This window comes from Stylophora pistillata, chromosome 4, assembly GCF_964205215.1.
Source record: "Stylophora pistillata chromosome 4, jaStyPist1.2, whole genome shotgun sequence".
Taxonomy (NCBI): domain Eukaryota; kingdom Metazoa; phylum Cnidaria; class Anthozoa; order Scleractinia; family Pocilloporidae; genus Stylophora; species Stylophora pistillata.
Window position 1 is genome coordinate 18268810 of NC_142522.1, and position 24182 is coordinate 18292991.

The 24182-nt window shown below is 39.3% G+C and overlaps 2 protein-coding genes, 1 non-coding gene and 1 pseudogene across 3 annotated transcripts; all 4 read left to right on the plus strand.

The window, feature by feature from the left end:
• Positions 1-89: 89 nt before the first annotated feature.
• LOC111325623 (uncharacterized) lies at positions 90-21733 on the plus strand. The gene is made up of 22 exons (XM_022929457.2): positions 90-362; positions 437-479; positions 1000-1049; positions 2209-2286; positions 2642-2802; positions 3126-3175; positions 3703-3963; positions 4036-4817; positions 7345-7390; positions 12022-12170; positions 12883-12965; positions 13232-13762; positions 14291-14559; positions 14762-14949; positions 15263-15445; positions 16248-16379; positions 17477-17603; positions 18232-18416; positions 19110-19449; positions 19811-20029; positions 20526-20749; positions 21247-21733. The coding sequence occupies exons 1-22, from the start codon at positions 193-195 to the stop codon at positions 21431-21433; spliced, it is 4458 nt and encodes a 1485-aa protein (XP_022785192.2). The 5' UTR covers positions 90-192; the 3' UTR covers positions 21434-21733.
• LOC148732697 (uncharacterized) lies at positions 7448-8709 on the plus strand (annotated as a pseudogene).
• Positions 9030-9102, plus strand: Trnap-agg (transfer RNA proline (anticodon AGG)). Its single transcript has one exon. It is a non-coding gene; the product is annotated as a tRNA-Pro (tRNA).
• A 23-nt stretch (positions 21734-21756) lies between the features above and the next one.
• LOC148732699 (uncharacterized) lies at positions 21757-24169 on the plus strand (the record flags this gene model as incomplete). Its single annotated transcript, XM_088757889.1, has 1 exon — positions 21757-24169. A coding segment is annotated over one exon (765 nt), but the record flags the coding sequence as incomplete, so codon positions are not given.
• Between the last annotated feature and the right edge of the window lie 13 nt (positions 24170-24182).

A 24182-nucleotide genomic window follows, 5' to 3' on the forward strand; every position in this document is an offset into this window, starting at 1 on the left:
GGTACTAGCTTGACTTGGACGTTATTCAGTTCTCCTTTGTTCTCCGGTTAAACGCGGTCACATCGTTTTGGCGCGAAAATATGCTGAGTATCCTCGCCGCTTGCGAGCGCAGGTAGGTCGACAACGAACATTGCAAAAGAACTTTCATGTGCAATTCTCAACCGTCTTTGAAATTAGTAAGGTATCTAACAGATGTCATCTCATGACAACAAGAGTTATATATCTCCTGGCAATCCTCCGATAAACAACCTCGCTCAACAGCTTGGCAAATTAAGAAGAGAAAATTTAAGCTCGGCCGCCAACAAGACTTCGACTTCTGCATTGTCTTCATCAAAACAGAAACATAAAACTCAAACTAAAGGGTAAGAGAAAGATCTTTTCGTCAAGATCTCCTCTCTGTCAAATTTTAGTAATGAAAGTATGTCTTTTTTTGCAGCCAATTATTTAATTTCATTTCCAAAAAGAGCCAGAAGGAAAAGGTAGAGTCACTGCACTTATATATCAACGCACACGTAATTGTTAGATAAGTTTCAGAACCTTGGGAAAACTTTTTGAAAAAGGTTTCTTGAGAACTTGAAATTTATTTTAATTATGCTGTTATCGCGAAGTTATGGAAGCATTACACATGTAATTGTGATGTAACTGTATGAACTGTATTTTGGTGATCAAACCGCATCAGTTTGATGTTGGGTGACAATAAGTGTTCAACTATGAAACTTTGGTGTGCATGCAAAACCGTTTCAGTGATGTGTTGGTTAAGGTCATAGCATACCCAATCTACTTATGTCTTTATTAGACTGCAGAAAACCTTTTTTCTGAGTGTTTTCAAAATTTCACCATTTTACTCACTGTTGCTTTGGTTTCTGTGAAAATTCTTGACATGAGCAGACATTTTTCATCTCTGTTTTGATTGTCCAAGGCTCATTTGCTAAGAACTATTAGAAAATGAAGCTTTAAAATGCACATGTACATGAATTAACTCATCTATTTATTTTGAAGGGTAATACATCATTTCCAAGTGGATTAAGAATAACAGGGATTAATAGCAGGTAATACTGTCAGGTACTTTAAGTTTCTCTGTCACTACTCCTTCCCCTTTCCAAAACAAAAACTTTAATTTGTTATTCACTTCCAGGGCTGTCTATAAGTTTAAGAGTAGAGGACCAATATAAAAATGTTTAAAAGTCAAGGGCAAATAAAAAATGTTATGTGGCTAGGTTATTGTCAATGCAATCTTGTATCATCGGATTGTAGGTAACTATACAGTTAAAATGTCCAACATAGTCCTTGAAGTTCTTACAAATCTTCAAGCAAAATTGTGATGGTGGCATCTGTTCACTCACTTAAAGTGCACCTACACCCAAAAAATTTTTTTCGCTTAACGAAGTAAGCTTATTTTTTTGAGTATTTCTGCGCAAAAATTTTTTTATTTGCTCAAATCTTCAATTTTCTATGCCCAGTTAAAATACGGAAAATCGGCCGCCATCTTGCCCCACGACCGAGTTTAAAGAGGAATGGCTCTAGTGGGTAATGTGACGTCAAATCGAGAACACGAAAGTCTGCATTTCACACATTTTCACTTGTTTGGGAAGGTTGTAGTCGATAATTGTCCGAAAATATGCCGACTAAGTGTGTTGTAGAAGGATGTAGCAACGTGCGAAATTTGCAAGAGGGTATCCAACACACCTAAATTTGCAAGAGGGTATACAACACACCTAGTCGGCATATTTCGGACAATATCGACGACAATCTTCCCAAACAAGTGAAAATGTGTGAGATGCAGACTTTCGTGTTCTCGATTTGACGTCACATTACCCGCTAGAGCCATTCTTCTTTAAACTCGGTCGTGGGGCAAGATGGCGGCTGATTTTCCGTATTTTGACTGGGCATAGAAAATTAAAGATTTGAGCAAATTAAAAAATTTTTGCACAGAAATACTCCAAAAAATAAGCTTATTTCGTTAAGCGAAAAAAAAATTTTGGGTTTAGGTGCACTTTAAGCCTTCTACCAGTAAATTATACATTCATATGGGCCTAAAAGTGGAACAATTTTTTTGGTGATATTTCATTGGTTTTACAATCTTTGTCCAGCAATCGTAGTAAAATAAATTGAAAGTCTGTTATCTGTATTATTTTTAGAGACGAACACAGTAACTGTGTAGCATGTTTTGTACTTATACATTTGTTGTTTCTCTGATAAACTGAATAGAGAGTGTGCTGAAGAGAATGGTACAGAAGTACCAGGATCACGCCAGATTGCTCGTGTAACACCATTTTTATCCACAAGGTAAACTCTCCACCCTCACAGCTGCTTTGTCTTAGATTAGTCTCACTCATGAGGTTTTTTCTAATAGCTAAGATCTCATCACTAATAAATGGTGTCAGGATGCCAATGTTTATCATTTACCGGTAATTAAGTTGTTGTCATTATTCATTAAAATTTAAATTAATGTACTCAAAACTAATTTTAAATGAGTCTAAGTTCCAACTTTGTACTTGAATGAACAGCTATTTACAGTGTTCCTTAAGATGACTTGGTAACATACTTTGTCCTCCCACTTAAAAGGTTTTTTGGTGCATGTAAATCCAAAACATTGTCTGTCAATAATTGTTACTAAAATATGATCTTTATCTTTTTATAGTAACTGTGTTTTCAAAACAAGTGGGAGTGGCACATTAAATTCAAGATCAGCAGGAGAGGCAAGGAGGCCTGTGGCACCTCTTAAAAAGGAACTGGTTTTCCAAAATCCAAAGCATAATGCTAATAATGAGGATGATGAAAATGACTTTCAAGTCACAGCGGGTATATTTTTGTTGCTGTGGATAATATTAATATTTATTGTCACTATACTATTACTTTGCATGCCTCAAACCTGCCTCCCTCTTTCTTTCTATAGCATCTGTTTTACCACATTTGACTTCATTTAGATGAGGTTTCCAATGCTTGATAAAACAAACTATAAACTGAACAGTTTGATTAACCACTTTATGTCATAACGGCTGGACCTTTTTTAAATCATGTCCCTCATAAGCTAATTATGAGAATATGTTTTATTCTTATTACTACACTGACTATTGTGAATAAGAAATTCCATCCAATCTCATCTATCTCACCTTTCCGTTTAGAATTTCCCATTACAAAGAAGCGTAAACTGAATGGTAATTCTGTGTTCAAGGTAAGGGTTACTAGCATGCAGTCCATGAAACAGTTGAATCCCAGTAACTCAAACCCTCTGTAGCTCAGATCTTATGCCAAGTAAGAGAAAAGAAAATTGGTATCCCCTGAATTAGATGCACAATTTAACTGTTGATTACTCAAATCCTGAATACATGTAACTTGCAGATCCTGCTATTTCGATGTGGTTTGTTTCTTTCAGCTCATAATCACTATTATAGTGATATTAAATAATTCTAAATAACTCAAAGCCCTCTGTTAAATGCAAAATATATCTCTTTTTTATTTTGTTGACAAAACATTGTTCTTTTTCTGACTCTTCAAAGTTCCCTTTTTCTAAAATTTTGGATAGTTCATATCTGATAACTTGAGCCTCTAACCTGTGAAGTCTCACCGACACGTGTCTTAACATTTCTGTTATGGACCTGAGTATACACAATTCAATGATGAATAGAGATAATCTTGTGACTCAAACATCTTGGTAGAAATTCCCATGCTGATTTAACAATTTTGTATTTTTTTTACCAGAATGGTAAAAATCATATGGAAAAGAACAACAATCAGGACTATAAAAAGAAAAGCTGCAGTAGGAAGAACAGTACCAACAGCAGTACTGGGCCAGTCATAGATCTAACAGGTACTGAAGGACAGAATGAAGGCATTGATGAACAATATTGGACAAGAAATAGAGAGGATGCAGATATTGGTGACTGCAGTGATGTGGCAGATTTACTCTTCAGCACTGACTTTCAGCCAACATCTTATGATGCTTCAGATATTCCTCCTAAGGTACTGAAAATTGTGAGCTTAGTTCTTTTGTTTTGAAACAGAGAAAATTATGAAATACCTCCTCTCTTTCAGAATTCTGTGGAAGATCCAGGTAATTTGTCCTCTGATGGAAAACCTTTTGCACAATCTCAAGGCCTTATGAATAGCTTTACACCTTTGGAAAGTGTCTCCCCAGTACACTGTCCACCACCTCAGAATGATCTCCCACTAACGAACGCTCCCTCGGCACCAGAGGATGATCTTCCAATGAACAGTCCACCTCTCCCAGAGTACTTTCCCCAAGTGGACAGTCCACCACCCCTAGAATATGTTCAAACAATGGACAGTCCATCTTCCCAGGAAAACCTCCATCCAATGGAAAGTCCACCACCCCCAGAGTATTTCCCACCAATGGATAGTCCCCAACTCCAAGAGGATGGTCCTGCAGTAAACAGTCTACCACCTCCGGAGTATTTTCCACCAGTGGATAGTTCCCAACTCCAAAAGGATGGTCCTGCGGTGAATAGTCCACCACCAGTGGATAGTCCCCAGTTCCCAAACGTTGGTCTTTCGGTAAACAGTCCACCACCTCCAGAGTATTTCCCTGGAGTAAAAAGTCTCTCTCACCAGGAGGACTTCCCTTCAATGGACAGTCCACCGCTCCCAGAGTTCTTCTCACCAAGGGATAGTCCCCCACCACCAGAAGATGTTCTCCCTGTAAACAGTCCACCTCCCCAAGAGACCTTCCCTGCAGTAAACAGTCCACCACCCCCAGAGTATTTTTCACCCCCACAAGCACCTAAAATACCATCAGCAGCAGAGACTGAGTTTGGAAGTGGGATACCCTGTGAGGATCATGCAAATTCTTCTGTCAGGTACATAAATAATGCAGTAATCATCCAATATGGCAACCATTATTGAAGAAAGGCCTTGAACTATTTCTTTGTCTTTCCTTTTAATTTTTATGGTCATCTACACCCAGTATTTAGAAACAGACTTGAAATTGTGCGATGGTTATACTGGGTGATAGCAAAGGGTGTCATTTCGAATTTAAAGGTCACTGCTACAAATGAAGACGGTTTTGATTAGAGGAAGGGTATACAAACCTTGGCAAATTCTTCCATTGTGATGAAAAGGTAGACACTTATCAGTCAAGAGCTTTTGAGAAATCTGCATGCTGTCACTCACTTTGGATAGGCTGCAGCCCAAGCTGTTTTGAATATAAAGGACTGCATGCCACCATGGTTGATTGACAAATGATTTAGAGCTACCTGTAGTACCTCTCCTTTTATAGTGCCCCTTGGTGTTTAAACATCTCCATATTTCAATAATCATACAACACTTGTATTTGACTGGAAAGACTGGACACTTCCAGTTGAAATTCTCCACCCCAGCCAGGCGAGATTCAAATTCCCCACCCCTGGGTGTGGATGATGGTCAAATATTCATAGGTTGCCCAGCGTGGGAGGGAGGGGAAGTTGAAGCTTTGAATTGACTGGGACATAATAATACAATCATTGTCAAACATAAACTTTTTAGTAATGGAAATATTGCTCAAGTCTTCATGAGGTCCTGACTTACTTTGCCCAATGCTCAAGAGTTTTGTCCTCTCCCCCAAGGTGGTCTGCAGGTGTACTTCCCTGAAATTTTTTTAAATTCTTCAGCTACAGACTGGGATGCATTTCCCTGCTCTTTGGATCAGAAACTAAACATACCGTATTTATTCGCCTATAAGCCGAGCGATTTTTCCAACAAATTAAACTGAGAACAGGTAAATTCTCGCCAAGGAAGGGGGTTCGGCTTATAGCCGAGTATTTTCGCCAAAAAATATTTACGGGTGCTTAACAAGATTCGAAATTCAATGTTTATTCGACTGTAAGCCGAGCGATTATCAACAAACACAAATTTCCGAGATCACGAAAGGTAGGTACATGTAAATCATTGTTGGTTCTGCTCGACGGAAGCTCAAATCGCATAGGAGTTTCATCCATATATTTGAACAGCCTGGAGAGCGAATGGCCATACCGCTGCCGAAGTGCGATCACGAACCGATGGAACTGGATGATCTTTTCTTCCAGATCTTGTGGGAGTCGCTGGGCCAGGGTTGTCCTAGTGCGAAGGCTGATGGAATGGCGCTTTTTCCATCTCTGGTAGCAACCCAGTGAGGCTCTGAAGTCTGGATCACTGCTCAACTCCTTCGCTTTTAGCCGTAGAATTAATCTGCTTACAGCAATATTCCTGTAAAAGATAACAGAGATCAATTGTTTGACTTGTTTTGACGACATGAAAAACTGGCCAATCAGAAGCGGTCATTCCAACGGTTTGTGTAAACATTGCAACACGATCTGACAGATATCAGTTGATCGAAGCTTTTCATTGTTTTAAAGAAGCGAAAGACTTACCTTGACTCCCCTGCTCTGAAAACCAGTCCAGTAGTGTTTGATCCAATTCAGGATACTTTGGCGAAAAGCAGCCCATCGTCTTTCGCTTTGCTGACATTTTAAGCTCACCATAAAACAGGTTCGTATGGCAGTTCGCCTGATCTTTTCACCAGCGACGCACCGTCGATTCACTGATTCCGTAATCTCTAGCGATGTCGGAGTTGTTCTCGACGGCCTCTGCTTCAGCAACGACTTTTAGTTTGAACGCTACCGGTAAGTTGTATGAAGAACGACGAACTTTCGGCATGATGATCGATTACGATAACTTTGAAAGAGAGCGATTGTTTGAGATAGGATTCTGAACTTAGGTGAATGTTTTGTTATGTCACGCATGGTTCTATTTATTTACACGTTAAATTCAACTTATCTGTGATTTGTTGTTACTTTCAATTAAACGACCAATAACAACTGAGTAAATAAGCTACTTTTTGGTTACATGTTTCCCGAGAGGGAAGCTCCTTTTGTTTTCGGTTTATGTTAATTCCTCTCAGTTGACGACACGCATGGAGTACTTTGCAACTATTAGGTCTCGGCTTATAGCCGAATGTTTTGTGTTTATTTTTTATTTCAATGCAAGAGCTGCTGACATGAAGAAGTTTAGGGTCTCGGCTTATAGCCGAGATCGGCTTATAGGCGAATAAATACGGTACATCAATTTCCAAACAGTTATTGCCCTATTGCATAGTAAATTTGGCTTACCCTGAAAAAGATCTCTTGTTCCTGGGTTTGATTCTCAATTGAAAGCTTAAGTCCCATGATCAGATCATTTTGATTTGCATTCACTAAGTCTTATCTTTGTTTGCTGTTTTATTCTTTTTTTTTTTTTTTCAGATAGCATATTAAGTAAATCACTTACAGATGTAGCAGTCAATTGATTGAAGACTGCATGAACTGTTCTTTATATCCAGGAGAAAATTTTTTTTATCAACTAAATCTCTTGGTAATTTTTCTTCTCTTTTAGAAGCAATGAAATTTCTCATACACTACAACAACCAGTTTCTCAACAAGTAAGTTATTACAGACACTTTTTTACTCACAACTGCACTTTAACAAGTTTATTGCTAGTTTGTAAGATTATATTATTTTGTAGTTCTTATTTTATCTTCCTTTTTCACTGCAAAATGAACCTATACTCAAACTTCTGTTAAATAGATTTAGAGGATTATGTAGTTAATCAACAACTGTAATTTGGTAACATCAACTAAGTTTAAATTGTAAATTAGCCACCGTAAAGAGTGAAAAGATGACGTTTTGAGCAATAGCCCTTTGTCAGAGTGAATGGAGAAATTGTGGGTTGTGTGTGGGTTTATACGCAGAAAGTAAGGGGTATGTGCAATAAAGGTTCTGAGGTATTTTCTTACTACAACCCTTCATCACAGAAGTTGGGAAGCAATGAAGGATTTGTTCGTGCTATTGCAAATGCTAACATGATTTACGAATTAAATAATATTGTAATATATTCATATGTCATCATACCCATGATGCATTGTGAATAAAAGAGAGAGAACACACCATGCGGTTGTTGTGGTTTTCTTAGTGTGATTATCCTAAAATACAACATTTCTGGTGACGAGGATGGCTGCTAGTGCACCTTTTGGTAAAGTCGGGAAGTTTAGTCCCGAGAAAGAGACGTTCAGCACCTATGTTGAAAGAGTTGAGATGTTTTTCACTGCAAATGGTATCGTCGAAGGAGCGGGCGAATGTCAAGAGGCAGCCAACGAACTGGTCAAAGAAGACAAATGGCAATTTTTCTCACAGAAGTCGGGCCAGAAGTTTATTCTACACTAAGCAATCTTGTGGTGCCCACAAAACCGAAGGAAATTCCACTTACCGAAATAATCGAATGTCTGGAAAAACACTACAATCCGCGTCCACTCGAGATTGCCGAAAGTTTTCACTTTGGCACACGCAATCAAAAGCAAGGTGAATCCGTGAATGACTTCATTGTTGCATTAAAGAAATTGTCTATACACTGCAATTATCGACTGTTTCTGGACAGAGCTCTGAGAGATCGATTTGTTTGTGGTCTCAACAATGTCAAGATACAAAACAAGTTGTGAATACTGAAGACCTCACGTTTGATCGAGCATGTCGGATTACAAAGTCCATGGAGATGGCGGAGAAGAATTCACAAGAATTTCACCCTGCTGCTGCCATAGGAGAAAGTGAAAGAGGAACTGTTAACCAACTTAAAACTGAGAAAGTTAGCGCAGGCCTGATTTTTTTCAGGTCTGATTTTCACTATTGCTTAAATAGCGCTATCTACTGTGAGGATCGTGCATCATACGTGTCTAATACCGCAGTTCAATATATGAACTTCATATAATTATTTCATTGTATCTGATTTATCACTTTCACGGGTTTATTACGAATCAACTTAACGGCCTGCTCCCAGTTGGCTTGTTAGCTCAATTGGTAGAGCGCTGCACTAGGATCGCAGAGGTCAGTGGTTTGAGTCCCGTACAGGCCTGATTTTTTTCAGGTCTGATTTTCGCTATTGCTTAAATAGCGCTATCTACTGCGAGGACCGTGCATCATGCGTGTCTAATACCGCAGTTCAATATATGAACTTCATTTATTTCATTGTATCTGATTTATCACTTTCACGGGTTTATTACGAATCAACTTAACGGCCTGCTCCCAGTTGGCTTGTTAGCTCAATTGGTAGAGCGCTGCACTAGGATCGCAGAGGTCAGTGGTTCGAGTCCCTTACAGGCCTGATTTTTTTCAGGTCTGATTTTCGCTATTGCTTAAATAGGGCTATCTACTGCGAGGATTGTGCATCATACATGTCTAATACCGCAGTTCAATATATGAACTTCATATATTTCATTGTATCTGATTTATCACTTTCACGGGTTTATTACGAATCAACTTAACGGCCTGCTCCCAGTTGGCTTGTGAGCTCAATTGGTAGAGCGCTGCACTAGGATCGCAGAGGTCAGTGGTTCGAGTCTCGTACAGGCCTGATTTTTTTTAGGTCTGATTTTCGCTATTGCTTAAATAGCGCTATCTACTGCGAGGATTGTGCATCATACATGTCTAATACCGCAGTTCAATATATGAACTTCATATATTTCATTGTATCTGATTTATCACTTTCACGGGTTTATTACGAATCAACTTAACGGCCTGCTGCCAGTTGGCTTGTGAGCTCAATTGGTAGAGCGCTGCACTAGGATCGCAGAGGTCAGTGGTTCGAGTCTCGTACAGGCCTGATTTTTTTCAGGTCTGATTTTCGCTATTGCTTAAATAGCGCTATCTACTGCGAGGATCGTGCATCATACGTTACTCGTTACCCTTGTTAGTTGCAGATTACACAGGGAAACCAACTTTGCTTGGGAGGGATTTGCTTAGTTGTGTCAAGTTGGATTGGAAAAAATCTTTCAGATTAGAAGCCCAGAAACTCATGGAAACACAAGTCAGCTTGACAACTTAATTTCAAAGCACAATTTTCTCTTTGAGGATAGTTATGAAGGTCTTCAGGGGTTGGAAGCCCATATAACTATTAAAAAAGGGGCAAAACCTGTTTTCTTTAAACCCAGAAAGGTGCCATATGCCTTAAAAGATGCAGTTGAGAGTGAGCTAGATAAGCTGGAGAAGAATGGTGTCATAAAGAAGGTTGAGAGATCTGAATGGGCAAGCCCAATAGTAGTAGTACCCAAAGCTGACAAAATCAGTCAGAATATGCGGTGATTATAAGGTCACTATAAACCAGTCAGTGGAGGATGAACCATACCCATATGACTATGAGATTGTATTCAAACAATCTGAAGATCATACCAACTGTGATGCATTGTAACGACTGCCACACAAAGGCTCCGATCTAGCTAGTGAAGCTTCAATTTATCATGTAAGTGCTGTTGATGATGATTTTCCCATCTTAGCCAAAGACATTGCCAGAGAAACCCAACATGATCCAGCAATGAGCAAGGTCCTTCACTTTGTTATGTCTGGATGGCCAGACAGATGTGAGGATGAAACACTAAAACCTTATCATAATTGTAGGCTAGAGTTGTCCTGTGAGCAAAGCTGTATTCTTTGGGGTTCAAGAGTAATCATACCACCTTCTTTAAGAGTCAAAATGTTGAAGGAGTTGCACTGGAAACACCCTGGTATGTGCGGGATGAAGGCAATTGTACGCTCGTGTGTGTGGTGGCCCAAAATGGATGAGGAAAGAGAAGATGTAGTGAGGTGTTGTACAGTGTGTAAGAGCACTAGGAGTTCTCCACCATGTGCACCTTTAATTCCAAACATATGACCTCAACCACGGCCTATAAAACAATTGATGAGTTATGGTTGATCTTTGCAGAGCATGGTTTACCAGAAGAGCTTGTCTCTGACACTGGTCCACAATTTGTGTCCCATGAGTTTTCTGAATTTATGCGTAAAAATGGAATAAAGCACACTTTGGTCCCTCCCTATCATCCACCATCCAATGGGGCAGCTGAGAGGTCTGTGAGAGTGTTGAAAGAAGCATTGATAAAGCAAGTATTGGAGGGAACCAAGGGAATATCCATGAAGCATAGATTGGCAAATTTTTTGTTTAGGTATCGCACAACCCCTCAAGTACCACTGGTGTGACCCCAGCAGAACTCATGGTAAAGCGTAAATTAAGAACAAGGCTAAGCTTAGTTAAACCTGATCTAGAACAAGCTGTTCAACACAAGCAAACTAAGCAAGCAGTTTATAAGGATCCTAAAGTTGATGCAGAGAGATTTTCCCAAGTATATGATAGAGTGCGTGTACGAAACACCAGACCAAAATCTCAGGTTGATAGGTGGGTTCCAGGGACAGTTGTTAAAGTCTGTGGTCCCAGAACATATATTGTTAAAACAGGATATCGGAATCGTTATGTCCACACTGATCACATGATAAGGGCTTGTGACAATGCACCTGATGGGGTTGAGGAAGCTGAAGTTATGGTTCCTGAGTCATATAAACAGCCTGAGTAAGAAATAAAGGAAAATCCTGACAAAACCTCAGAATTGTCACAGATACCAGATAACTCAAATCCAGTTGTGTCAATGGCACCTATTTGTTTAGGTCATGAGGCCTCCGCCTCTCCATGTGTTTTGAGGAGATCCGAAAGAATTAAAAAACCTGTTGATAGACTTAATCTTTGAGCATCTAGGTATTTTCATTTTTTGATTGTTATTGTTGAGTTATGTTAAAAAAGAAACCCATTTTTCTTTGTGGGGGAAAGTAGTGTAATATATTCATACATCATGATACCCATGATGCATTGTGAATAAAGGAGAGAACACACCATGTGGTTGTTGTGGTTTTCTTAGTGTGATTATCCTAAAATACAACAAATGTATTCATGGGTGGCTAATAAATTAATTGAAATAGCAATATGTAAATGATTATTTAATGAAGAATGATTTTCAGTGCTTTGTTATTTGAAATACCAACATATCATCATTGACTCTGGAAAGGAAATACCATAAAACACTCACCTACATTCTGATATCATGAGTGGCCAGAAAAGGCACCTCTGTTTGGTGTGGAAGCATCATGTACTTCATAGATGTCAACAATCAATTTTATTAAATCTCTTAATGCATTATGAGGTTTGCATTTTATCAGATTTTTGATAAAATAATGTTTGTTACCCCCTTGCTTGCTTACACAGACACCATCAATAAAGGTCCAACTTCACTTGGAAGAGATGCACAGCATGCATTATCAGACACTGGAAAATATCTGCTCCCTATTGGATAAAGCTGATCCAACCATTATCTGCAGCTTGCCCAAGAGTATTAAAGAGGCTCAGAACTTGAGGTTGCTCATCTAGTTAAAAGTCAATGTTTCTTCATGTGGTTTTATTTTAGTCTCCTGCATGAAGAAATATGTCATGACCGCACAACTGTTTCGTTTTAGAGAGCAAGGTTTATTTCGCATCCTAACGGCTTTTTTAAATACAAATCGCACACGCTATGAATAACAATTTTTTGCCGCAATCTACAACTAATTAAGAGAACAACAGAATGGTGCATACTGGGATTAAATGATCTAAACAATTATGGGCTAATTAAATATGCAATGGCATATTGCAACAGTCAAATAAGGAATTTAGCTATAGCAGCTATCTAGGCAAGTTCATTCTTAAAGATATACCACAAGAAGGCAGAAAGAATTTTTAGAATGAAAGGCCATTTTTTTCAATTGGTGCAGACATCATGTAAAATTCATCACTGTGTTGCAGTTACAGCTGATGTGTTGTCCTATTACCGTATCTGTTCACAAGAAGTATTGAGTTGACTCTAAAAGATCTTCACTCAGTTTAATCTAGTGTCAGGTTCAAGAACTTGAAGGCATGACTTCCAGGTAAATGCTGACCTGATTACAACATTGTGTTGTCTTGCTCTTCAACTTTACCCTGAGTATAATTGAAAGTATTTAAGTGAGCAGTATTTAGCTTTGTTGTAAACAACTTCATTATTACTATTGAACTAACTTTTTTGTGTCTTGTTAATTTTTATTTCTCACACAGGCAGAGTATAAGATCCAAAATTTTACAGCTTGAGAACATGTTACAACAGCGAGGAGAAAGCAAAGACTGCACTTTCAAGATTTGTAAGCACAAAAGATAAATAGTTTGCTTTTGATTCCACAACCCTTGTTAAGTTCTTTTAGAAACACCGTGCTCCCCTCTTGACATAAAGTTTCTTTGTTCCAATTTTGTCACTGCCAACATTGACAAGGATGAAAGAGGGGACATTTCAATTGTTGTCATAAGAGTTGCACACTGAGATGATGAAACCTAGAAATGTATGTATTTCCTGTTTGTATGATTCATAGTGATTTGCCTTGATTGGATTTACCATTTATCTTACATGCAGGCTCAAGGCAATCACCACTCATTAATAATGCTTCCTTGTCCAATACATCCTTTATACCATGTGGAGAAAGTTTCTATGAGGGATACAGGAGTGTCTCAAGTTCTTTGAGTTCAAGGTTGAATAAGGAGAACAATTTTTCAACAACTTCTGAGAATTTTATCAGACTTTATAGTGGAAGTACTTCTTTACCGGATGGTGGAAATGATTACATTGTTACAAAAACTCAAAATTCTGTCTCTATGAACTCTGCAAGTATAATAGATGATGTGAAAAAAGATTCCTTACTGCTAACAGAGCTGTTGGATAGCAGTGATGATGAATGGGCAAATGCTGGTATTCTTGATAGTAATGGTCAGCAGAAGAAATCCATTAGTCCTGCTACTGCAACTCATAATTCATCTGCCAGCAGGCAACAACCAATTCCTACTTTGTCAAGTAAATACAAACCAGGTGCCACCCAAAGCAACAATTTGAACTCAAGTTTCAATTCTCCAAACAGAATTAATACTATTCCCAACAATGGCAATGATGGTGAGTCTACAAATTAAGTTTAATAATGATTTTTCATTGGGAAGTTGAAATATTAATTAACTGTGTAGCTTGAAAATTTTGTGGACATAAATTTTTGCAAATTTTGAAAATTGCCCTTGATCAGCTAGAGCTAATTTCCACAGAAAAAAGAACAGTTCTTGATAAAATGCCATGAAAATTTACTGCTCCTAGCCAAATGAACAACTTTGCTTTTGAGTTGTAAAAAACCAGTACCCAGCAGAAATTTGAGTCCTCTTTAACCTTGAATATTTTACCTACAAAATATCAAAACTTCTCAAGTTAAGTTAGATACATTTAGGAACTTTGATGTTACTCAGTAACATGGTTGATTATATGGTTGATTAGAATCTTTTTGTGATTGCTTTTGACTCACTTTTGGTGGATGATGATCCCTTATCAAAATGTCTGATGTTACAAGTCATTTTTTGTCCACTCCATTCTGTATCTCTGTTGAGCAACAAATCCTTGGAATGTGTATGCTAATGAGTGTATCTTTCATTTTTGCAGATGATTTAAAACGAAGAGACTTACCATATCACAGAGAAATGTGGAAAATATTAAAAAATGTGTACAACATCCGTTCATTAAGAACAAATCAGCTAGAAGCCATTAATGCTGCCATGATGAAACATGATTGTTTTATTCTGATGCCAACTGGTGGAGGAAAAAGCTTGTGTTTCCAACTGACTGCATTAATGGGGGCTGGAGCAAGCTTTGTTATTTCACCTCTCAGATCCCTTATTCAAGATCAAGTACAAAGACTTCAGTCAATGAAGGTACAGTGCTTACATACATAAAAGTACACACATTTACCTACAATCCTTCATTTTCTACTTGGTTGTAATGGTGTTCAACTTTCCCATTCTTTGCCCAGTGCAATGTTAGGCTTCCTCCATCTGACCAAATCTCAGTTGTTGTCCATGGCTACAAAACAATGAATCTCTGACATTTCTAACGGTCATAATTGTTTTTCTACAGCTGCCTGCTGTTCACTTGCTAGGTGATGCAGGAAGTGGTTCAACCAGACACCTGAATTCCGTATATCAGGATTTGTCGCTCAGAAATCCAACTATCAAGCTTGTGTATGTCACTCCAGAGAAGCTATCAGCCAGTGATAAACTTGATTCTGTCATGAAGAGTCTGTATAATCGTGGACTACTGGACAGGTGAGTTGAAAAACGACCACTGTTTCCCCGCCACTTACATGGTACGGTAATATCCGTTAACTATCACCATTCCACACTCTTACCTGCCACCGTTTTTTTAGCAATGACAACTGGAAAAACTTTGAAACAATTTGTAATGAGATAAGTTTCATTTGACCTGCGGATTGGAAATGAAATAAAGCCATGATTCTTGCAGGCCCATTTAGAAGAGAGTGTGAAACGCATATGCACATTCACCGCGTTAATGTTTTGTATCTGAACAGTTAAGATAGTAAGAGGCTACTCACTGGTAACCTGTAATGATTGTTGACAGGATTGTTATAGACGAGGCCCATTGTGTGAGTCAGTGGGGACATGATTTTCGCCCAGATTACAAGAAACTTTCAGTGTTGAGAAACAAGTTCCCTAAGGTTCCCTTTATGGCTCTCACTGCTACTGCTACACCTCGCGTTCAAAAAGACATTTTGCATCAGCTGAAGATGACAAAACCAAAATGGTATGTTCAGTGGAGCCTTGCAATGCTTTTTTAGTCAGAAAGTCAGTACATAATCATTTAACAGATTCAGGAAATGATCCCCAACTAAAGAAGCTCTTGATAGTTGGACAAATTCTCCTTGTCAGCACCTCGGGAAATGTACGGAGAACAGTATGGAGAATATGAAACGGATGCTAGGGCGTAAAGGGTGAACAAAAGCTGAAGTTCAGTTGTTTGTGAGTGAATACTTAGGCGTGATTCTGTGTGATAAAATTACTATTCGTTGTATGGTGTTGAACTTTACATGTCAAAAAAAAAGACTGCATAGCATAAAGGAGATCTTGACAAGACAAACTTCATTGCTTCATGTAACCGCCTCCCGGTTAGCTCAATGGATGGAGCGCTGGACTGTTGTGCGGGAGGTCGAGGGTTCGAGCCCCGGCCGGACCAACACTCAGGGTCTTAAAATAATGGAGAAGAATTTGCTACCTTTCTATAACATCAAGAAATGGTTAGATATTCTGGTCTTCTCGGATAGGGACGAATAAATGGAGGTCCCGTCTCCTGCAGGGTTGGGGTAGGAGACGTTAATTTCCCACACACGAGATTACTGTGTGATGGATGTCCTCCCCTGCGGTGGGATGGGTGGGATATTGGGCGCACTTAATTTGGAGCCTCGCTCTGTTGTGCGACCCTCACCACACTCTGGTGAAAGTGATTAAAAATAAAAAATAAAAATTCTGTAACATACTTGTAACTAACAATCATTGGGTAACAAGGTCTCCTGAAGAGTTTTTAGTAAGTTTCTTGTCTCAAATAACAGGTTTACCCAAACTTTCAATCGTCCCAACTTGCGTTTCATTGTGAAACCGAAAAAGAAAGTCATGGATGAAATACTTCAGTATATCAAGACAAAGCAACCTGCTTCTTCTGGAATTGTATACTGTCTTTCCAGGTTGGTAATTAACTAAACAGTGCAGTGGACGGTCCACCAGTGATCAGTATTAGTTACCTGAATTGAGTCCTCCTTTTTTGTTATGAGAAGGTGCTCCTTGGTTGATTTCACTGATAACAAACAAACTTAATGATAAAAGATTCTAAAGGAACTGTGGTGCTGCGTCGGTTGGGGGTATTTCAGGATAACTTATAACTGAGTTGATAATGTAAATTGGTAGCCGTAGAGAGTTTCTAAAGCTAACTTTTGAAGCGTTAGCCGTTCATCAGAGCGAAATGATATCTTATGAGGCGTGAGTGGTCCAGCGGTCAGTTGCGCTGGACTCTAGGTCGGATGGCCCGGGTTCAAGTCCTGGCTGAGGCACTACGTTGTGTCCTTAAGCAAGTCGCTTCACTCACATTGCTTCGTCTTCTCGGATAAGACGTAAAGCCGTAGGTCCCGTCTCCTGCAGGGTCAGGGGTAGGAGACGTTAATTTCCCACGCACGAGATTACTGTGTGATGGATGTCCTCCCCTGGGGTGGGATATGTGGGAAGGTGAGATCGTTACATGGACTGAAGCGGCTGCCAGAGGCGCCTGATAAAATGTTGACGTCCGATCTCAACCTTAACAACAATATGTAAAGTTGTAAAGCGCTATTGATCAGCACATGCAAATATGCGCTATATAAATTGGTAAATTATTATAAGTTATTAATTATTAATGGTTACCGAGCTCATACGTCAAACCTACGAGAATCTTATAGAGCTACACTGATTATAAACAGCTTCACTGCTTTACTGCATGTAGAACGAAAATGACTTTTGAACCTAAATGAACACGAAAACCTAGTGAAATGGCTTTGCTACCACGGGTTTGCTGTAATTCAATGGTAGACTATTGGAACCAGCAATCGGTCACAGGTTCAACCCTTGTCGGGAGCTGTCGTATTTCTTGTTTCAGAGCATGTTAACTTTGACTAGAAGAATGGTGTTATTAACGGTCTACGTGCAGAAATCATCGCCCCTCTCATCTGAAGAATGTAGTCGTAATTCTGCCGCACATAGCCTCATCGGCGAAGTTTTTTAGCTATTCCTTTTCTTTTGTCTTCTTTTTAAGAAATGACTGTGAGCGCGTGGCAGACTCTTTAAATGAAGCTGGCATCAAAGCAATAGCGTATCATGCAGGACTGTCAGATGACCAGAGAACACAATGTCAGGAGGCTTGGATCAATAATAGATACCAGGTTAGTTATTTTAGTGAAGATTGTCGCTTCAAAATTAAGCTGTAGTTTTGTGTTAAAGTTCGTTATTTGAATTTCACACAACTCAGTTATTTTATGTTTCCTTGGATTTAAGGCTACGGCAACGTGTCCGTTTAGTTCTTTGTACTTATGCAAACTCTTTCCCTCATTTCGAGTCGTGTAGGCAATTGAAATTAGGGCCGGTGACGTCTCAAAAGTTGTTGTGCGAAAGAAATAGAGAGTTACAACTGAGCTTACCTTTTCATGTTGTCAAACAGCAATACTAAAGTACAAGATAGCTTGGATATATCAACTGAGTTGATAAAGTAAATTGGCAACCATAGAGAGTTTCTAAAGCTGAGGTTTGGAGCGTTAGCCTTTCGACAGGGAGAAACATCAACTTAGTTGATAAAACCAAGTTACCGTGTAACAACCTCCAAGGAAGCAGCACCACAGTTTCTTAGACACTCGCCCTCTTTAAACTAAAATATGGTTGTATCTCTTTTAAAATTTGATAAGTTTAACCTTTTTCGTGACTCTGGTGTGACATGTTTCTCCTATCTAATTCACATATTGTTGAACTTCGTCGTGGTGAAAAATATTTTAAAGAAACTCAGCCATTTTCTTTCAGGTGGTGTGTGCAACGATTGCGTTTGGTATGGGAATCGACAAGGCTACTGTAAGATATGTGATTCACCACTCAATGCCTAAGTCACTTGAGGGTTACTATCAGGAGTGTGGACGGGCAGGGCGAGATGGTCAACTGGCTGAATGTATCTTGTTCTATTTATACGGCGATACAAACAGGATAAAGAGGTACTTTGTTCTAATAAGAATCTGATATCAACTCCTCTTACTCAAGGGGTTGACATTGTGAGCATGTAACTGCAAAAGTTGTTCAGAATAGTAGGCATTGAATTCCTCATTCACAGTCAGTTAACGTTTTAATGACAGAGATGATTTGGTGAGAATGAAACTTGCATTCTATCTAGGAGTGTAAAGACTGTAAACTTGAAAGCAAAATGACCAAATTAGACCTCTTGTTTTTGTGCTATTCATCTTTTTTCCAAGCATATACCCCTACTTACCCCTGAAATTCTCATTTGTAGTTAGGTAGTATTTTAGATTTGGACAACCATTGGAGTCCAGTGAGCAAATGCATCGTCTTTAGGGCGCATTTTGTTGAGTGTCACAAAACCAGCTCTTGACGGAAGTAGTTACAATAGCCTATCCGAACAGAGGTAAATATCTCAAAGAACCAATAAGAAATTCACGTAAAAATGCACAAACTGCGCAGAGAACGGGAAAACCCACGTGACTAAGTCGTAACCGGCTGTAGTTTTGCATTTGATTGGTTGTGAAGACGGTGCGAGTTTTCTGGGCAGAAAACACGCAACACAATGATTTGTTCAGTCCTCTTAACATACCGTTCAGTTTTGAGTATCAACCTATAGTATTGAATACAGTGTAGGTTGCTTTTTACTCTTACTGTTCTCCATGATCTCCTAGGATGATCCAGAACAACAGCGACAGGACAGCTGACAGCAAACAAGTGGACATGGACAATCTTTTCCGTGTGGTGCAGTACTGTGAGAACGTGTCCGAGTGTAGGAGAGTTCAGTTGCTACACTACTTTGGTGAAATGAGTTTTGATCCGTCCCAGTGCCGTGCTCGGTCAGACAGCACGTGTGACACTTGTGCTACTTCTGCAACATTTGATAACAAGGAAATTACGTCTGATGCGAAGGCATTTGTCGAAAATGTTAACTCCATTGTCCATTGTGGAAACAGGAACTGGAGGAAACCTGTTAAAAGCTTTACTTTAAACCATTTTATTGACATATTTAAGGCAAGTTGGAAATTGCAGTCTGGTGGGGTTTTACTCAACCTTAAGATAAGGGGTACAACTTTCCTTGGCGAGGCTTCCAAAATGTTGTTGTCTCTCTCTCCGCGCCACAGTCTGCAGTATATTTCTCTGATTTCTTGTACGTCACAAACTATAGGGGAACTGATGGTCTGAATGTTGCAAAGACATACATTAGTTAAGAGTTTTTCTTTCTTAAAATATCGTCATCTTTGTGAAGTCAAGCATTCGTCTGTCATTAAAGAGTTCTACCAATTTTTGTTAAAAGAATCCACGTCATCAGGCTAATAATCCACAACCATTTTCACACATTGTAACAAAAATAAACTTGCTCGTCACCTTGTAGGGTTCAGGTGGTTCCCGTGTGACGTCTGAAGGACACGATAGATGTTCCCTGTATGGTCTTGGAAAATCCTACCATAGAAATGATGCAGAAAGACTGGGTCATCTTTTAGTCTTACAACGTGTGCTAGCGGAACATATAGTGATTGGTAACCACGAAAATGTTATCAGCTACGTCAAGTTAGGACCCAAGGGTATGGATTTCCTTCAGGGTCGCGTAAAGGTAATGTTTTCAGTTTTTGGAAGGATATTTATAATTGCATGATAAGTTTACACACGCACACGCGCACACACACACACACATATGCACGCACACATACATGCACGCACACACACATGTACACACACACACACGCGCGCACACACAAACACACACACCTTCCCGATTCCGTAGTACGAGGAAAGCGTTAACAGACAAAATGTCGCAAGCTTTTCAGGAACCAAAGTTTATCACTCCTTTGACAGCGAAATCGTAAAATTGCTAACTTATTGCTTCTACGCATTTTACGATTTCTCGCCAAGTAACAAGTTTTCTTAGTCAATTTTGGAGACATTGAGGAGACTGAATCACTTTTAAGGTCACTTTACTTTTCGGTTCCCTAGCAACTTACTATAATGTGTTCTGTTTAGGAAATTATTTTAATTGGCAAAGTGGGATAAATTAGAAATAACGACAAATAAGTTTGTTCTTGAACATGTATCTCTCTTTTGGCGAACAGCTACCTCCCTTACCCGTTAGAGAAAAGGAGAAGACTGTCAGTAAATCTAAACGGAAAGAATTAGTGGATCAAACGTCAGACAGCAACTACATCAGCTCAGATTGCGCGACTGATACAGGAGACAATTATGATGGGAGCAGCAACCGCTCACATTACTGGCAACAGGATGAGAAGGCTCCTGTTGGTCGAAAGAGGAAACGAAAGCCGGCTGGCTCGACAGCAAGGTAACGAACAAAGTTACAATAGTTCGGTTAACTCATCGATTTTTTTTCCTAACATTTTATTGTCAACAGCCAGGTATACCCTTTTGAGTAAATCAAATCGAAGCTTACGTGTGAACACGGAGAAATAAGATTGCATTATTTTCCTACCCACCAGAAATATTTACAGTTACGCGGTAGGACCTCGAAGAACAGCATTTCAAACAGACGTGTTTTTCTATTAATCACAATTTTTCCCAAGGTTTCCAGATTTTCTATTTCATCTTAAAACATCTCGAACGTGGTCTGTTCTCAGCGTAGTCCCACAATTAAAGGTATTATTTTGGTACATGAGAGGAAATTGTTAACCTCAATTTTGGAAAAGCCTTATCAACCTTAGGTTTGGAAAAGTCATATTAACCGTGCACAAGACACAGTCAGAGTATGCATGATAAGAAAAGTTGCTTGTACTGAGAAAGTTGATCAAATGATTTTTCCATTTCGGTCTTTGTTGTTATTAGGCCCAACTCAACTTCAGGAACGAGCACGGGCACCTTCGCCTCCGCCCAGCAGACAAAGAAGAACTTGCAAAATTTTCGCCGAAACAAATCTGAGACAAGCTTTAATCGTAAAGGGACTGCAGCGAATCAGAGGAGTGGCCTTGCTCTTATGGCACCTCCTCAGCCAGTCAAGCGATTTACGAGGTGACAGTAAAATTGATAGGTTGGGAGTGGAAGTAATTCACGAGCTATCTAAACAAACGTGACTCAGGGCAGTGGTAGTTATGCTTTGACGTCAGGTTTGGTTCACGACAAAGCGTCATCCAACTGTGACCATAGTAACTGGAAATGACAAAAATGTGATGTAAATGATTCATTTGGACATTATATAGCTGAGACCAGATGTTACTATGACACACCGTTGTTTGTTCTATCCATTGCTGTTCTACACATTCGTAAATTTAATTTTGAACTACAAATCGAGATGATAATAAAAATGAAATGAAGACTTCGTCGTTTATGTAGTAATGACCTGATTTCCACCACAAATCAGAGTCAGTGTGCCAGTTCTTCGATAAACGTGGTTACCCTGTTTCTGTCGTTCAAGCGGGTTACCACCGCGCCCAACTTATTGATCGACACTCAGCACTACAAACGTCGCATAGGGAAGATTCCGACCGCATTCCATTCACTCTCACGTTTCACCCTCACAACCACTCAGTTAAATCCATCATTCTTAAAAACTTTAAATCACTTCAAAACGATCCAGAGACAAGCACTATCTTTTCGCAGCCTCCGCTTATTTCATTTAAACGCGACAAAAACATAGGCAATTTTTTGGTCAGAAGTTCTTTTCAGACTAATGACCAACTAGGCACTTTTAAATGCGCTCGTGCACGATGCAAAACGTGTCCTTTCATTCACAACGCTGATAAAATATCGGGACCTAAACGATCCATTAAGATCACCGATTACTTCATGTGCACCTCCGCCATGGTAAGGTATTGCATAACTTGCGCTTATTGCAAAAAGATATACGTCGGCGAAACAGGCAGAAGACTAGGTGACCGATTCCGAGAACACCTTCGAGACGTGGAAAGGAATGACAAGGACACATCGAAACCAGTCGCTAGACGTTTTAATTTACCCAATCATTCTAAGCAACATATGGCAATCTGCGGTCTTTCCTTACGCTTAGGTAGCACGGAAAGCCGTAAAAATCTTGAACAAAAGCTCATCTTTCAAACCGGCAGTCTAAATCCCACAGGGATCAACGAACGCTTTTTATTCCACTAATTTATTCATGTTTTTCTCGTTGCCATGTTCCCACCAATAAGGTAGCTCCATTTTCTGCCTTTAAAAGCACACACAACCCACAATTCCTCTACTCGCTCCGACGAAGGGCTAACTCTCGAAACGTCAGCTTTTGTAATCGTTACGGTGGCCAATTTACCATTTCAACTTTGTTGATATATCCAAATTAAAAATGAATAAAGGCTGATAGTTTCTAAAGAAACTGTTTGGGGCTGCGTCGATGGGGGTAACGAAATAATTTGGATTTATCAACAAAGTTGAAATGGTAAATTGGCCACCGTAACGATTACAAAAGGTGACGTTTCGAGCGTTAGCCCTTCTTCGGAGCGAATAGAGGAAAAGCCCATTTCCGAATTACCCTTGGCCTCTTTTTCAAAACGAGGCCTGGTGCTCAACTATTCTTGTGAAAAGGAGTTTAATTTGCATGTGAATGAAAACTTTTCCTATGAAAGGATGAGCACCAGGACTCGTTTTGAAAATGAGGCTAAGGGTAATTCGGAAATTGGCTCTTGTGGGTTGTGTGTGCTTTTAAAGACAGAAAATGGAGCTACGTTATTGGTGGGAACATGGCAACGAGAAAAACAGGAATAAATTAGTGGAATGAAAAGCGTTCGTTGATACCTGTGGGATTTAGACTGCCGGTTTGAAAGATGAGCTTTTGTTCAAGAGCTTTACGGCTTTCCGTGCTACCTAAATTAAAATGTCTAGCGACTGGTTTCGATGTGTCCTTGTCATTCCTTTCCACGTCTCGAAGGTGTTCTCGGAATCGGTCACCTAGTCTTCTGCCTGTTTCGCCGATGTATATCTTTTTGCAATAAGTGCAAGTTATGCAATAGATTACATTGGCGGAGGTGCACGTGAAGTAATCGGTGATCTTAATGGATCGTTTGGGTCCCGATATTTTCTCAGTATTGTAAATGAAAGGACACGTTTTGCATCGTGCACGGGCCCATTTAAAAGTGCCTAGTTGGTCATTAGTCTGAAAAGAACCTCTGACCAAAAAATTGCTTATGTTTTTGTCGCGTTTGAATGAAATAAGCTGAGGCTGCGAAAAGATAGTGTTTGTCTCTGGATCGTTTTGAAGTAATTTGAAATCATCTTTCAAACCGGCAGTCTCAATCCCACAGGGATCAATGAACGCTTTTCATTCCACTAATTTATTCATGTTTTTCTCGTTGCCATGCACCCACCAATAACGTAGCTCCATTTTCTGCCTTTAAAAGCACACACAACCCACAATTCCTCTATTCGCTCCGACGAAGGGCTAACGCTCGAAACGTCAGCTTTTGTAATCATTATGGTGGCCAATTTACCATTTCAACTTTGTTGATATATCCAAATTATTTCGTTACTCCCACCGACGCAGCCCCAAACAGTTTCTTTCGAAACTATCAGCCTTTATTCAAAAAATGTTTGTTACTATTGTCTTCGTTATCTTGTCTTTTTAATTAACAACTCTAACGCTAATCCCAATACCACCTCTTGAAATAGTTCATGCTATGTATCAAGACGGTCTCAGTGAGGTGATGGCTTTTACGTCTAACGGTTAATATTATTCAACTGTTGTTACCAGAAATGTCTTTTACTGTTAAATATTTTTACGACTATCGATTAAAATTTTCAATGTTTACGCCTAACGGCTA

What these genes read in the sequence shown, in the direction of transcription:
- LOC111325623 (XM_022929457.2), top strand. Translation starts at nt 193, where the DNA reads ATGTCATCTCATGACAACAAGAGTTATATATCTCCTGGCAATCCTCCG. An exon ending in CATGCAAATTCTTCTGTCAG is followed by an intron (nt 4,818 to 7,344) that starts GTACATAAATAA and finishes CTTCTCTTTTAG; the next exon opens with AAGCAATGAAATTTCTCATA. An exon ending in ATTGTATACTGTCTTTCCAG is followed by an intron (nt 16,380 to 17,476) that starts GTTGGTAATTAA and finishes CTTCTTTTTAAG; the next exon opens with AAATGACTGTGAGCGCGTGG.